The 16043-nt window shown below is 42.5% G+C and overlaps 1 protein-coding gene across 2 annotated transcripts in view; it reads right to left on the reverse strand.

Annotated features, from left to right (window-relative positions):
* WDFY4 (WDFY family member 4) overlaps positions 1–16043 on the reverse strand; it is a 184123-nt gene that overhangs the window by 136394 nt on the left and 31686 nt on the right. For both annotated transcript variants that reach the window (XM_083738111.1, XM_083738112.1), the window contains 2 exons: positions 12334–12935; positions 4108–4201 (listed from right to left, as the gene is read on the reverse strand). In XM_083738111.1, coding sequence (XP_083594237.1) covers positions 4108–4201; positions 12334–12935 — 696 coding nt within the window. The remainder of the gene's footprint in view (positions 1–4107; positions 4202–12333; positions 12936–16043) is intronic.

A 16043-nucleotide genomic window follows, 5' to 3' on the forward strand; every position in this document is an offset into this window, starting at 1 on the left:
ACTTTGTTTCCAACCACCTCAATTCAAATGTATCACCTTTAGTTCAGAGAGTTATTAAATAGCAAATTCTTAACTTTAACCGCCCGTTTGACAGCTCCTTTGACAGCTGTCAAACTCCTTATTCTTTTTCCTCCGGCACCCACACAGGACGCTCCCGGGTTCGGGGGGGGGGTTACACAAAAAGATCCAAAATTCCTCCCTTTCTCTCCAGCACAAAGACTTCTCCTGTCAAATTCATGGAAAGATCTTTTATCTGACAAAACAACAATCTCTCCACCTTAGTTCTCCGATCCTTGCTTTAGATCGTTTGTAGATAGGGGGGGTGCGGACTTCCCTTTAGCACATCCCCCGGTCGTGCCAAATTCAAAGGTGAAAATTTTACAGTCCAAATTCCATTCTACTCACGGGTTGTTTATTTTCCAGTCCAAATTTTGGGAAGAAAGTCAGCGCTCTCCGGCCATGGCTCACGGCTTCACTCCACTGAAGTAGCGGTCTACTCACAGCACCACGCCACTCTCCGTACCCTCTCCGTAGCCTTTAAAAAGGCTCTTCGTTGGTCGGGGAGGGCGCTTAAGGTGCCCACCGAGTCACCAAGTCCGCAGGCTTCCGCGCCTGCGGTTTCTAAGGGTCCCCGCATCGCCGGCGCGGCAGGACCCGTCCTCAGCAGAGCCGATTCCCTCCGGAGCTCGGAGGGAATCCTCCATTCACCGATCGTGCTAACCCGGAAGCCTCTAGTCTCAGTTTTCCTATCCTAGCTATAGCCTATGCAGGGACACGGGTGGCAGGTGGAGCTTTGGTCTAAACCACTGAGCCTCTTGGGCTTGCTGATCGGAAGGTAAGTGGTTCGAATCCCTGTGACAGGGTGAGCTCCCGTTGTTCTATCTCAGCTCCTTCCAACCTAGCAGTTAGTTCGAAAGCACACCAGTGCAAGTAGATAAATAGGTACCACTGTGGCGGGAAAGTAAACGGTGTTTCTGTGCACTCTGGCACTCATCACAGTGTTCTGTTGTGCCAGAAGTGGTTTAGTCATGCTGGCCACATGTCCCAGAAAAGCTGTCTGTGGACAAACACTGGCTTCCTCAGCCTGAAAGCGGAGATGAGTGTTGCCCACCATAGTCGAATTTGACTGGACTTAACCATCCAGGGGTCCTTTACCTTATTTATTTATTTATTTATTTATTTTACCTTTATAGGCTATGCACATCTACTTGCCTCAATTTACAGCCTGCTAAATTTCCCCCTGGAAAGCAAATCTAGCTGGGTCACAAAACATGAAGAAGGAGAGCTATCAAACTGCACGGTATCGTGGTCAATTAATCAGAATTCCCTGTTATAGCTAGCTGAATACATATTATGGCTACATAAACTTGAGAGAAAAGTGGCAAAATTTATGGTAAGTCTCCTTTTATTAACTGTGCAAAGAACAAATTCCGTGTGACTTTGCAGAAATGATTTGCCTTGCTATGCGTTTTTTGGCAAACAGGGTGTTTCAATTGTCTTTTCGTACTCTTGGGATTTTTTAAATATTGCCAAAAATCTAAAAAAGAAAAAATGGTCGGGCATGGTGGGATTTTTAATAATATAATAATGAGCTTTGTTGTTTAGTCGTTATGTCACCTATTTCCTTCATTTTCGGTGTTGCTCTTGCAGGGACCTCACAGAACATGTCGTCAGGATTGTTGTTGTTTAGTTGTTTAGTCGTGTCCGACTCTTCGTGACCCCATGGACCAGAGCACGCCAGGCACTCCTGTCTTCCACTGCCTCCCGCAGTTTGGTCAAACTCATGCTGGTAGCTTCGAGAACACTATCCAACCATCTCGTCCTCTGTCGTCCCCTTCTCCTTGTGCCCTCCATCTTTCCCAACATCAGGGTCTTTTCCAGGGAGTCTTCTCTTCTCATGAGGTGGCCAAAGTACTGGAGCCTCATCTTCAGGAGCTGTCCTTCCAGTGAGCGCTCAGGGGTGATTTCCTTCAGAATGGATAGGTTTGATCTTCTTGCAGTCCATGGGACTCTCAAGAGTCTCCTCCAGCACCATAATTCAAAAGCATCAATTCTTTGGCAGTCAGCCTTCTTTATGGTCCAGCTCTCACTTCCATACATCACTACTGGGAAAACCATAGTATGACCATAATGAGCTATTATTGCTCTATCTTTGGCCTCTTCCCAGTCCTGAGTAGAGCCAATGGTACCATTCTGCAGCAGAAATCAACGATATATGGATTCTTATCGCCAGCCTGACAATTCTTCTGATTGGGTCTGTACAGCTAGGGTGGCACTAGGCCACAAGTACATGGCCGATGAGCTGGGTTTGGATGGGTTAATGACTAGTTCAGGTGAGTCCTAGAGAAACAGACTAAAATTGCTCAAAGCCCAAATGGGCTCTTCTCCATCTCTATGAGTTTTTTCACAAGAACTCTTAAGGGACCGTGTTCTCCAATTCTCCAAGAACCGAGAGAGCATCTTCATCTAAGATATTTTAAAGTAGCTTCTAATGCTTTTTGTGCTTTAAATATTGCACTTCCTAATAATTATTTCAGTGGAAAAAAGCAAGGTCAAGAAAAGAAAAGAAAACCTATGTTGATCTTGGCTAAGTAAACAAGTAATCTCCCAAATAAATTCAATATGGCCATAATGGAGTACAAGGAATTGATTGCTCTCATTATGACAGCAGTCCTGCCAATAACAAGATTGCCTTGTTTTGAATAAAATGTGCTGTTTTCAGGGATGCTCATTCCAGTAAAAAGGGGGTTTTAGTGAAAAAAAATTAATGGTGGCAGGAAACTAGTCTCTGTTTCCCCAGCTTATAGATTGATTTTCCTACAAATCACTCCCACAATTCGTCAGGGATACAGGAGGTGCAATTAGAAATCAGTCGACGAGCTCACAACTTTGCATGAGGGTGAAGTCTAAGGGCAACAGTGTCATTCAGGAACATGCCATATACTTTTAAGTAGTTTTTGTCTCCTCCTTTCCAGTGCAATTCACAACTTTATAGCGTTGGGAACCGTACCTGTGTTTCTCTACGTTGCAGATCCTATGAACAAATTGCTCTTGTTTATTCCCATTTTTTATTCCCATTGCATTCAGATTCATACATTTGAAAGCATTTGGGGATTATTAAGCATGATATAAATATTCTAAATTAATAATGTTTGCTTTTGTACTTGTGCTTTCAGTTTGGAATGCTTAAGGAATTTGATCTGTGTGAATTCCGGGATGAAATCATCAGATCTCAGATACGGAGAGAATAATAGGTTAGTAAGGACTCAGTTACCCATAATGCCCTAAAATTTCACGCTTCCCAAATGCCCTAAAATTCTACAAAGATTCAGGGGGACATAAGGAGATTTGGCATAAAAAGGGAGAAATAAAGTAGAGACAGTACTGGGCTGGGCAACACCCTGATAGAAATACAAATTGCCCCCTCCCTTGTCAGCAGATGGATCATTTGATGGGTAAAGAGATCATTTGATGGGTAAACCTTCCTAGAATAAAGGTTCCCTTTACCCTTTCTGGGATGCGGGTAGTGCTGTGGGTTAAACCACAGAGCCTAGAACTTGCCGATCAGAAGGTCGGCGGTTCGAATCCCTGCGATGGGGTGAGTACCCGTTGCTCGGTCCCTACTCCTGCCAACCTAGCAGTTTGAAAGCACGTCAAAGTGCAAGTAGATAAATAGGTACCGCTCTGGCGGGAAGGTAAACGGTGTTTCCGTGTGCTGCTCTGGTTCGCCAGAAGTGGCTTAGTCATGTTGGTCACATGACCCAGAAGCTGTACGCCGGCTCCCTCGGCCAATAAAGCAAGATGAGCGCCGCAACCCCAGAGTCAGCCACGACTGGACCTAATGGTCCGGGGTCCCTTTATCTTTACCCTTTCTGGAAGTTGGCCTTCAATGGATGCCTCCCCATCTTTCAGAGCTGAATACTAGGGCAAAGAAAGGCTGCAGCAATTCCATTTGTTTTCCCAAAGTGGGGCTTCTAGGCCCCGCTCGAAAGAGGCTGGAAGGAATCCTTTAATCTGAAAGCAATGCAACATTTGCTTTTGATCTTATGGGGCCTTGTAATCTAAGGAACCAACGAGCCAACCAATGACTATGATGGCAGGACTTACTTCTGGGTGAGCCTCATTGTAGAGCTTGCAAATCAGTTTCACCATGACACAAAGAGCCCCAGGACACACAATTGCCCAGTCCTCAGCATCTAACCTGAAGAGAAAAGACATGGAGAGAGTTAACGTAACTCTAGAGGCATGGGCAGATAGACATCAGTGTGTAATAAAAGACAACAGTTTAAAACATAAGGATATCCTTGCTGGGTCAAATAGGAGTCCACCTACTCCAGCATTTTTCTATCGCCAGTCTAGATGTTCACAAGCAGAGCAGGAACATAACCATAATACACTGCTTCATACTCCCTGGTACTAAGACAAATGTAAGATCCATTTAGCTACTATAGTTTTCAGTTTGCTGGACAGCTCAGTAGTTGATACTGCAATCAGAGATACACAATGATCCTACCTATGCTTACCAAACATGCATGGAACTGAGCTGCAGGTCAATTCCAAATTTGCACTTAATCCGAATTTTGCAGTGCAGTTCGCCAACAAACCGACGTTTAGAAAAATGCATATAATAGATTAAAATGTGCATAAAAATGAATACACCAGTGAAAACAACATGCAAAGATGTGTTATATCAGCAGAAACTGCTTGAGAAAACTGCCTACAAAAATGTGCTTATTGGGAGAATGTTGCACAAAAATATCGAAGAATTTCCACGAGGATTGTTTTTTAAAGAAAGTGCTGTAGAAATGTGAAGAACCCAATTTAAGTTGGCAGGAAAATGAGAAACTGGGAGGACCTCTTTTGACAGATCCTTCCACAATCTAAACAGTGGAATCAGTCCGCTTCCATTCTGTGACAATGTGTTCACCCATAAATTCATTTTGCTCCATTTCCACATTAATCTGCAACATTTTGATCAACACACATGCACACCACATTTAAATACGTATCTAAATGTGTATTTATAAACGTGTTTTTCTCTCAAAATATGTGTTTTTATATTCCCTCAAAATATGAGCAGAGAAGTAGACAATCAACACATTAGTCCATGAGATGTGGATCAGGTCCATTCACATCCAAAATCACACAGATCAAATTCCTCAAACATCTGTAATCCACAATCACATCTCTTAGGGTCAAATATCACCTGGACAAAACATACGGGACACACACAAACTAATTTCCGAAGTTGGTAGATTTGTAGCTTAAATGGCAAATGCCCAACCCTTACAGGAGGCCATAAAACGCACTAGGTGGCAGAACAAAATCGAAAACATCTCACAGGTTCACAATTAAAAACACACACACAAACCAACCACCTGAGACGGAAGAAAAGGACAGCTGGAGGGAAAGGCGGGAGAAAAGCAAAAAGTAAAAGCTATACATCAGTGCAGGAACAGGAAATAAGTCAAATAGGAAATTAAGAAGAAAAGGTTGTACTGACATTATAATTTCTTATAGTGGGATAAACAGATGAGTAGACAACTGTTGGTTAAAAGTTGTTTGAACCTACTGCAAAATAGTAGAGGAAACCAGGGAAGGAAAACATATAAAGCATGAAGAAAGCAGAACTGAAAACAGAGATAAGATGCTGAGAAACAGGAAGACTAGTGAATAAAATGTTGCAGTTGTCCATGCAGGACAGAACGTATGTCTGAATAAGAGATTTAACAGAGCCAGCAGATTTAAAGGGACATTTTTTTTTCCTAATGTTACAGAAAGAGAACTGACGGAAGAGCAGAAATATGAGTCAAAAGGGAACGAGAAACAAAGATAATTCCCAATCTCTTAACTTGTTGAGAGGCAAAAGTAAAGCTTTAAGGTGAAACATAATAAAACTTGCAAGAAGATCAAACCTATCCATTCTTGCAAGAAGATCAAACCTCTCCATTCTTAAGGAAATCAGCCCTGAGTGCTCACTGGAAGGACAGATCCTGAAACTGAGGCTCCAATACTTTGGCCACCTCATGAGAAGAGAAGACTCCCTGGAAAAGACCCTGATGTTGGAAAAGATGGAGGGCACAAGGAGAAGGGGACGACAGAGGACGAGATGGTGGGATAGTATTCTCGAAGCTACCAGCATGAGTTTGACCAAACTGCAGGAGGCAGTGGAAGACAGGAGTGCCACTGTATTCTGCTCTGGTCAGACCTCACCTGGAGTACTGTGTCCAGTTCTGGGCACCACTGTTCAAAAGGACACTGACAAACTGGAATATGTCCAGAGGAGGGCAACCAAAATGGTCAAAGGCCTGGAAACGATGCCTTATGAGGAACGGCTAAGGGAGCTGGGCATGTTTAGCCTGGAGAAGAGGAGGTTAAGGGGTGATATGATAGCCATGTTCAAATATATAAAAGGATGTCACATAGAGGAGGGAGAAAGGTTGTTTTCTGCTGCTCCAGAGAAGCGGACACGGAACAATGGATCCAAACTACAAGAAAGAAGATTCCACCTAAACATTAGGAAGAACTTCCTGACAGTAAGAGCTGTTCGACAGTGGAATTTGCTGCCAAGGAGTGTGGTGGAGTCTCCTTCTTTGGAGGTCTTTAAGCAGAGGCTTGACAACCATATGTCAGGAGTGCTCTGGTGGTGTTTCCTGCTTGGCAGGGGGTTGGACTCAATGGTCCTTGTGGTCTCTTCCAACTCTATGATTCTATGATTCTATTATTCTATGATTCTATGACACTGGTGATGTTGCAAGCCCAAAGAAATCAGTTTACTAAAAGAAAGTGTGATGATACAGGTAGCAAGGGGGGGGGGAGCATTAGCTATAGGCAATGGAAGTTGTCGTTCAGCAATATGTGGAGGGCCAGAGGTTCCCCACACTTCCATACATGTGAAGTGAATTAACAACAATACATATGAGGGACACACACACACACACACACACACACACACACACACACAAAATAGCCAAAATATTTATAATAGCAAACACTGAATGTGTTGGCAATACAAAATTCCTCCATGAAGCTAAATCTCAGCTGAGAACGTTGTTGAGACGTTGAGCAAATCTCTGGGTTATATCTCATTTTATAACTTCATGAAAACCAACTCACAAATGAGGAATTTATCATATTAGGCAGCTGAACAGAATCCTCTGGACTCCCATGAATTCCTCTGAAATCTGTGGATTGATATAAAACATCCACAGCAACTTAACCAGGAGAACTTCCCAAATGGCGGCCATTGTTCCCTAGAAGCAGGGCCGGATTTAAGTTTGTTGAGGCCCTAAGCTACTTTATATGTCCAGCTGTCCTTTGACAACAACAAATTGTCATTGTTTTTTATGTTGAATATATGCTATATGGTCATTTATGGACCTAATAGGTATCTAAAGCCATTTGCACATGCAGAATGAAGGCACCCTATATAGAGAAATGAGTAAACCAGTGATATTTTAGGGAGCAGGCTAGCAGGCAGGGCCCATGACTAACATCATAGGAGCCTACACAACACCAAACATTGTTGCTGTATGTAGGTTTTATTTTACTTGTTTTTTATCTTATATTTTGGAAATGTACCCTTTAAATTTTTGGGGGCCCCCCAAGAGAGTGGGGTCCTAAGCTATAGCTTGTTTAGCTTATACGTAAATCCGGGACTGCCTAGAAGCTTTGACACTGGCTAATTGGGGGACAAAAAAAGGGACGCGGGTGGCGCTGTGGTCTAAATGACAGAGCCTAGGGTTTAGCAATCGAAGGTTGGCGGTTCAAATCCCTGCAACTGGGTGAGCTCCCATTGCTCAGTCCCTGCTCCTGCCAACCTAGCAGTTGGAAAGCACGTCAAAGTAGATAAATAAGTACCACTCCAGTGGGAAGGTAAACGGTGTTTCCGTGTGCTGCTCCGGTTCGCCAAAAGCGGCTTAGTCATGCTGGCCACATGACCCGGAAGCTGTACACTGGCTCCCTCTGCCAATAAAGCGAGACGAGCGCCGCAACCCCAGAGTTGGCCACAACTGGACCTAACGGTCAGGGGCCCCTTTACCTTTTAATTGGGGGACAAGTCTTTCATGGTTAATATGACCGTGTGTTGACATGATGGAGGGCAAGCTCAGTTCAGGAAACAGTTGTCCTGCCTCTATAAGTAGCCACCAACCACCAGCACAGCCCACTGTTCATGAAAAACTGGAGCTCATTTTACCACTTAGAAAAGTGTTTAATGAAGTGCTTCCCTTTTCCAGAGCCCTAAACATACATACAGCACATGCAGCACAAGGGGAGAGAGGCTGCAGCACATTCTTAGAGTACATATTTTGCATTCAGAAATGCAATGTAGAAGGTGAAAGGTTTGCACGCCCTGAAGAGAAACCAGAGTGTAAAAAAGCAGATGGTAAAATGTTGAATATGTGGTGGAGTTGTGTGAAAATAAGAGAATTCTGGGATACAATATACAACGAACTTTTTTAAAAAATCTGTAAATGTTCATTTTAAAAAAACAACAACAAAACAAAAGCCTTCCTATTAGGCATTATGGCCACTGAAATACAATAAAAATAATAATTAAAAAATCAGAAGAAGTTTCATGTATGCGACAACAGCGGCTAGAATTTTAATAGCAAAAAATTGGAAAGGAAAAGTGATACCAACCAAATTAGACTGGCAGTTAAAGATAGAATATATAGAATAAGCCAAAATGACGGGAAGACTAAGAGACAACTCAAAACAGAGACTAGATAAAGAATGGAATGTCTTTAGAGAGTATAAAAAACAGCATTGTAAAAAGCGAAATGCTTTGACAGGTCTGGACTGAATCTTGCAAGACATTAGAGGAATAAATAAAAAAGTAATTCTAAACATATAGAAAAATAAAAATTAAAAAGTTGAAGTGGTAAATGAAGTTCAGATAACACAAGGGGATGAATGGAAGTAAAGAGAACATGTGATGTTTTTGTTTGTTATGACTATTATTTTGTTTGTTGAGTTTTGTTTTGTTTTTGTAAAATGTATTGTTTGTATAGTTCTAATAAAGTTTAATAAAGCAGAAATGCAATATAGATCTTTATTTTTCTGTTGCAACGCAGTTTCCCACCCCGTTTGCAAAGAGGTGAGGACCCAGAATAAGGATACACAAGAATGTTTAAAATACATTAGAGATTGCCCATCCCCTTAGCCAAAGACACCCACTCACCCACCAAAAAAAGCATCATACGTAGTTCACAGAAAGAGGCGGTCTACAACAGAAATTTGAGAGCATGGTTTGTCTGCTGTCTGACAAGATACAGTACCTGATATTTACTGATTGCATTACCTGGTCAGTCCGGCCATTCTTTTGAAATGGTAAAGACTTTAGTTCTGAATCCAGGTGTATTCATACACAAAATATGCCCTTAAGACAGGATTTGAAGGATTTGTAAGTGGGGGGTGGGGGGGACATTGGGAAAGGCTTTTCCAAGATATTTCCTTCTGTAGAGGAAATATTTGAGGTAATTAAGAGTCAAGATGGCTTCAGGATTGATCTCCTATACTTTTTCAGACATGTGGTTTATATAATGTGTGTAGATGGCAAAACTGACTGGAAAACTCAGAAACCAACAGGACAAAAACTCATAAAAGAATGGGGGGGGGACTGTAAGTTATTTAGGAGACCATTGTAAGCAGATGGAAAGAAAGGCAGGATTTTGATGTCACTTCTAGTGTAAAAATTACGATGGATAATATGGTTTGATATAAAAATTGGAGTATGGATGAATAGGCAGTAGTAGATGTTTAAAATGAGACCCCATGGAGGAGAAGGGGGGAGTCTTGAAATTCGGAGAATCTCTTTATAGAAATATACAGTCAAACCTTGGTTCTCGAATGGCTCCGTTTTCCAACGTTTTGGTTCCCGAACGCCAAAAACCCAGAAGTACCAAATGCTCTGGTTTTCGAATGTTTTTCGGAACCTGAAAGTCCGACACGGCTTCCGTTTGAGTGCAAGAATCTCTTGCAACCAATCAGAAGCCACACCTCGGTTGTCGAACATTTCAGAAGTCGAACGGTCTTCCGGAACTGATTATGTTCGGCAACCGAGCTTTGACTGTACTTTTTTATTCTCTGTTCATTTGTATTTTGTACTTCCTTCCAGTAGCACCTTAAAGACCAACTAAGTCAGTTCTTGGTATGAGCTTTCGTGTGCATGCACACTTCTTCAGATGCACACGAAAGCTCATACCAAGAACTGACTTAGTTGGTCTTTAAGGTGCTACTGTAAGGAAATTTTTTTGTTTTGACTATGGCAGACCAACACGGCTACCTATCTGTATTTTGTACTTGTTAAACCAGTAAAAACAACTCTCTCTCTCTCTCTCTCTCTCTCTCTCTCTCTCTCACACACACACACACACACACACACACACACACACACACGTGTGTTTACCTTGTGGACTTCTGAACATTTATTTTATATTTTATATTATTTTATATTTTACAGTGGTAACTCGGGTTAAGAACTTAATTCATTCTGGAGGTCTGTTCTTAACCTGAAAAACTCTTCTCAACCTGAAGTACCACTTTAGCTAATGGGGCCTCCTGCTGCTGCCGCGCCACCGGAGCACGATTTCTGTTCTCATCCTGAAGCAAAGTGTGGGTTAGCGGAGTCTGTAACCTAAAGCGTATGTAACCTGAAGCACATGTAACCTAAGGTACCACTGTATATTTTATATTTTATATTATTTTATATTTTATACTTTATATTATTTTATATTTTATATTATTTTATATTTTATATTATTTTATATTTTATATTATTTTATATTTAGACCTTAGAATTCTTATACATAACAGAAAGACCCCTGCCTGGATCTTGAAACAGCTCCACTGCTGTCCAGTCAAAGCAAAATGCAACACATTGCCAAGCTACATCAACCTTTCTTCACGATGTTCAGGCAGTTTCAAAAAATGGCAGCCGGGAAACCAAGCTCTCAACTCTCCTAAACAGTCCTGTGGCAGACACAAGTGATATGTCACAGGGAGACAAAAGAGCGTTCATCCTGCTCCCTCTACAAATGTTTGAGAGTTTGCACTTGTCAATTAACAAATCATTTTTTTAAAAGCAAGCAGTCCCCAGTTTTTGGAAACACATGGATGGTGGCAAAATGCCAACCAGCATAGGCATCCATTTCAAAGATGCTCCATGACAAATGAAACTGTGCTTCACAAAGGTCGAGCCCTAGATACTGAATACTAGTAATTAAACTGTCCGTAAACGCTTTTTCACTGTGTGAACATCAGTTTACAAAGCAGCTACTAGAGTAGTACAGAACACACATACTGCCCTCCAGTGCCACAGGAATCTTACTTCACTCTCAGCCAGCTGTATAAAAATTAGGCTGCCAAGCTGCAATCTTCTGTGCGTGTCTGATTTTAAAGCACAAAATAGGCACATGGGCAGGAATGCTGAACCTTCCTTCAACCCGTCACTTCATACCAAGAAAGGTCCGACTTCCAATCACTGTCCTCCAAGCTGGGCTCTGAACCAAGTTAGAGGCAGTTTTGTTCCTGTCATGTTATATGGCGTTTGAGCTTTGATCCTGTGTCAACATGCACAGAAGCAGGCTGCCAGTTAATTACTGCACATGAAGATGGACAAATCGGTCGCTGTCAGTTTCCCTCAGATTCTTACTTTTCCAATCTTAAATTCAGTTTGCCACAGTCCTTGTGAAATCCACCAGCATTTCCACTCACAGTTCTCCTGACATGCAAGGTTTTTGTATGCAATTTCCCACAATATACACATTTTCAAGCAATTTCCCCTATTATATTTTGTGTTTTTTCCCACAAACATAAACATTTTTATGCACACTTTTCCCTTTTAAACAAAAACAAACACCTTTTAGTACACATTATTTGTCTGAAGAGCTTTGTTATGAAACCCAGAGAAGTGCAAACCACGAAGGATCCATGTATTTCAATTCACATATTGTTTCAGGTGTGGAAGCTGGATAAAATGTCTCCCCCTTCACTTACTGTATGAAAAGAATGCTGTAAAAATATACCGTATTTCTTGCTCTATAAGACTCACTTTTTCCCTCCTAAAAAGTAAGGGGAAATGTGTGAGCGTCTTGTGGAGCGAATGCAGGCTGCGCAGCTATCTCAGAAGCCAGAACAGCAAGAGGGATTGCTGCTTTCACTGCGCAGCGATCTCTCTTGCTGTTCTGGCTTCTGAGATTCCGAATAATATTTTTCTTGTTTTCCTCCTCCAAAAACTAGGTGCATCTTGTGGTCTGGTGCGTCTTATAGAGTGAAAAATACAGTAATAACAGAAGCATCTTTAGACATTTTTAGTAGTCAAAAACTTACCTGTCTTTGAATTCTGGCTGTAGGTCTACAGTTGCTCTATTTTCACCTGAATGCTCAAAGTTGTCTTCAGTTTCTTCTGGTTTGTTTTCTTTCACATCTTGAGGGACTTGATCTACACCTAGTTTCATGTCCACCAAGTAGCTCTTGAGTTCGAAGGGGTTCCTCTTGGCCATGTTGTCAAGGAAACTGAGTATAATTATGCAGCTTTTAAGCCAGGTGGGAAAGGACTCGGGTGAGGAAACAGCTGCACTTGAAAATTCAGCAAACGACCGTGTTGCGTGGAGCTGTACTGGAATCTGTCCCCACTTCTGTCCTGAGAAGCAGCCTAGCGAGCCAAGGTCCTCCGCCATCTTGTCAAAGAGCCCGTTCTTTTGTAAAAAATCACCGTTGACAACGTCTGAATAGATAGCAGCCGCTATTGCTTGGAGTATATGCAATACGAGCTCCATTATGTGGCTAGGACCAAACAGGGCCCACACCCTTGAGGGTGGATCCTGCAACGCGCCTTCCATGTCAGCCAGCAGAGAGAGCAGCCCATTAAAACCACTGCTGGTTCTGAAGGCTGAACGGCCCTTGGGATTATCCAGCGTCCTCAGGAGAGACTTTGGAATTGGAGAGTGAGAAAGGAAGAAAGTATTTAGTCATCACTTCATTTGCTCTGTAAACTTTAAATATTGAATACTGAAATACTTCATTGTCACTTGTACAAATTGTATACAGTGAGATTACACGAGCACCCCCACTCAGCTCTCTTAGTCTTAATCCCCCTTGTTTACCAACACACACACACCAAACCTGAAAGTCAGTTGTCCTGTTGTTATCTTTTCATTCAGCAGCCTGACAGCCCACGGATAGAAGCTGTTCTTTACCCTGTTGGTGCAACTAATCATGCTTCTATATCTTCTGCCTGAGGGCAGGAGATCAAGAAAGTGGCAGCCAGGGTGTGAATCATCCCTGAGAATTTTCCTCACTCTCCTGAGGCAACGTTCTTCCGCTATTTCATCCAGCGGATTCACGGGACAGCCCATAATATCTTGTGCTGTATTCACCACCCTCTGTAGGCACTTCCTATCAGATGATGTCAAACCAGCATACCACACCGTGATGCAGTATGAAAGGACACTTTCTATTGTGGACCGGTAGAAGGAGATCATCAAATGTTGATTGACATCGTTCTTCTGCAATACTCTGAGGAGATGGAGTCTCTGTTGGGCTTTTGTAACCACCTGGTTGTATTTATTTTCCAAGTAAGGTCTTCACTGAGATAAACTCCTAGGAATTTAAAGGAGTGATTTGGGCCTAGGGCTCTGTGTGGTAGGTTGTAAACCTTCGGGGTGTACCCAAATGCAAATGGGGCTCCCTCCACTTAAAAAACAACAACAACATGCCGTCCAACATTTCTCCGATGAAAATAGTGACGTCCTGTTCCATAATAATAGTAATTTTATTATTTGTACCCCACCCATCTGACTGGGTTGCCCCAGCCACTCTGGGCAGCTTCCAACATATATGAAAATATATTAAAACATTAAACTTTTTTTTAAAAAAAATCCCACTACAGGGCTGCCTTCAGATGTCTTCTAAAGGTTGTAAAGTTACTTATGTCCTTAGCTTGTGGGTCACATAACTCCATGCCCTCCAACATTTCTCTGGTGAAAATAGGGACATCCTAAGGAAAAGCGGGACATTCTGGGATCAAATCAGAAACCGGGACGGCTTCTCTAAATCCAGGAGTGTTCCTGGAGGACTACCTGCTAAGGACCTGAAGGGCCCAGCCTTAGCCTCCTTCCACCTGCCTGGGGTGGAGCTCGACAGGCTACACAAGGACTGCGGCAGCTGCTTAGCACCGAGGGCTCCTCTTTTAAATTGTTTCTAATTTTTATCTGTGTTGTTTTAAATGAGACCATCTTGGCTGTGAGCCCTGGAAGACCTGCACCCTGCCTTACTGGCCCTTTCCCATCTAGCCTGGGAGAGTGGAGTGCTGACTGACTCCAGCTACGAAAACTGAGACTGCTGAACAGATTCTTGAGCTGGAGTATTATTTACAGGGGGTTGAGAGAGCTGTTGCCATTATTGCTATTAGTGTTGTATCTTTAGTTTTAGATCTTATGATTTCTGTAGAAGTTGTTTCCATTAGGTTGTGTACTTTTGATGCATTTTATTTATTGTTTATGTCTTCTGTCATGTTTGTAATTATGTAAATCTTGTCATGCTGTAAGCCACCTTGGGCATAGTTTCAACTATGGAAAGGCAGCATACAAATAAATGATGATGGTTGAAAATAGGGATACTTGGAGGATCTGCAACAAACCTCAACACATAGGTTTTAGCCTTGGCTCTGTGGAATTTGCTCTTTGGAAGACATGTTTCTGTGTGTTGGACTCCCACCCTACAATCTGAACTGGCATATCCCAGACAGAGGTTTGCCAGCTCTATAAGAAGTAAACCTTCGAGACAATGGCTTTACGATGTCAACCTGCACACACAAAAAATGCCAGGCCCATCATGTCTCTGGTTGAGGCAACAGATATTTCAGAGGTAGGGCTTAGAAACTCGAACTGTCCAGAATAAGGCGCTTGTAACTAAGCTTGTAACTAAGCAGTGATCCCCTTCATGGATCACTGCCTTGCCGTGGTGAAGGGGCTTGAAGAACTCAGAGAAGCTATGAGCTATGCCGTGCAGGGCCACCCAAGATGGACAGGTCATAGTGGAGAGTTTTGACCAAACGTGATCCACCTGGAGGAGGAACCGGCAAACCACTCCAGTATCCCTGCCAAGAAAACTCCATGGACAAAGACAACAGGCATATAAAAGTTATGACGCTGGAAGATGAGCCCCTCAGGTCGGAACGCGTCCAACATGCTACTGGGGAAGAGTGGAGGACAAGTACAAGTAGATTCAGAGCTGATGAAGCGGCTGGGCCAAAGCCGAAAGGACGCTCAGTTGCGGATATGCCTGGAAGCGAAAGGAAAGTCCAATGCTGTAAAGAAAAATATTGCATAGGAACCTGGAATGTAAGAACCATGAACCTTGGTAAGTTGGATGTGGTCAAAAATGACATGGCAAGAATAAATATTGACATCCTGGGCATCAGTGAACTAAAATGGATGGGTATGGGAGAATTCAGTTTGGATGACCATCACATCTACTACTGTGGGCAAGAATCCCGTAAAAGAAATGGAGTGGCCCTCATAGTCAACAAAAGAGTGGCAAAAGCTGTACTGGGATGCAATCTCAAAAATGATAGAATGATCTCAATACGAATCCAAGGCAGACCTTTCAACATCACAGTAATCCAAGTTTATGCACCAACCACTGGTGCTGAAGAAACTGAAATTGACCAATTCTATGAAGACTTACAACACCTTATAGAAATAACACCAAAGAAGGATGTTCTTCTCATCATAGGGGATTGGAATGCTAAAGTAGGGAGTCAAAAGATAAAAGGAATAACTGGCAAGTTTGGCCTTGGAGTTCAAAATGAAGCAGGGGAAAGGCTAATAGAGTTCTGTCAAGAGAACAAGCTGGTCATCACAAACACGCTTTTCCAACAACACAAGAGACGACTCTACACATGGACATCACCAGATGGGCAGCATCGAAATCAGATTGATTATATTCTCTGCAGCCAAAGATGGAGAAGCTCTATACAGTCAGCAAAAACAAGACCTGGATCTGACTGTGGCTCAGATCATCAGCTTCTTATAGCA

Source organism: Podarcis gaigeae, assembly GCF_964106915.1.
Source record: "Podarcis gaigeae genome assembly, chromosome: 5".
NCBI lineage: Eukaryota > Metazoa > Chordata > Lepidosauria > Squamata > Lacertidae > Podarcis > Podarcis gaigeae.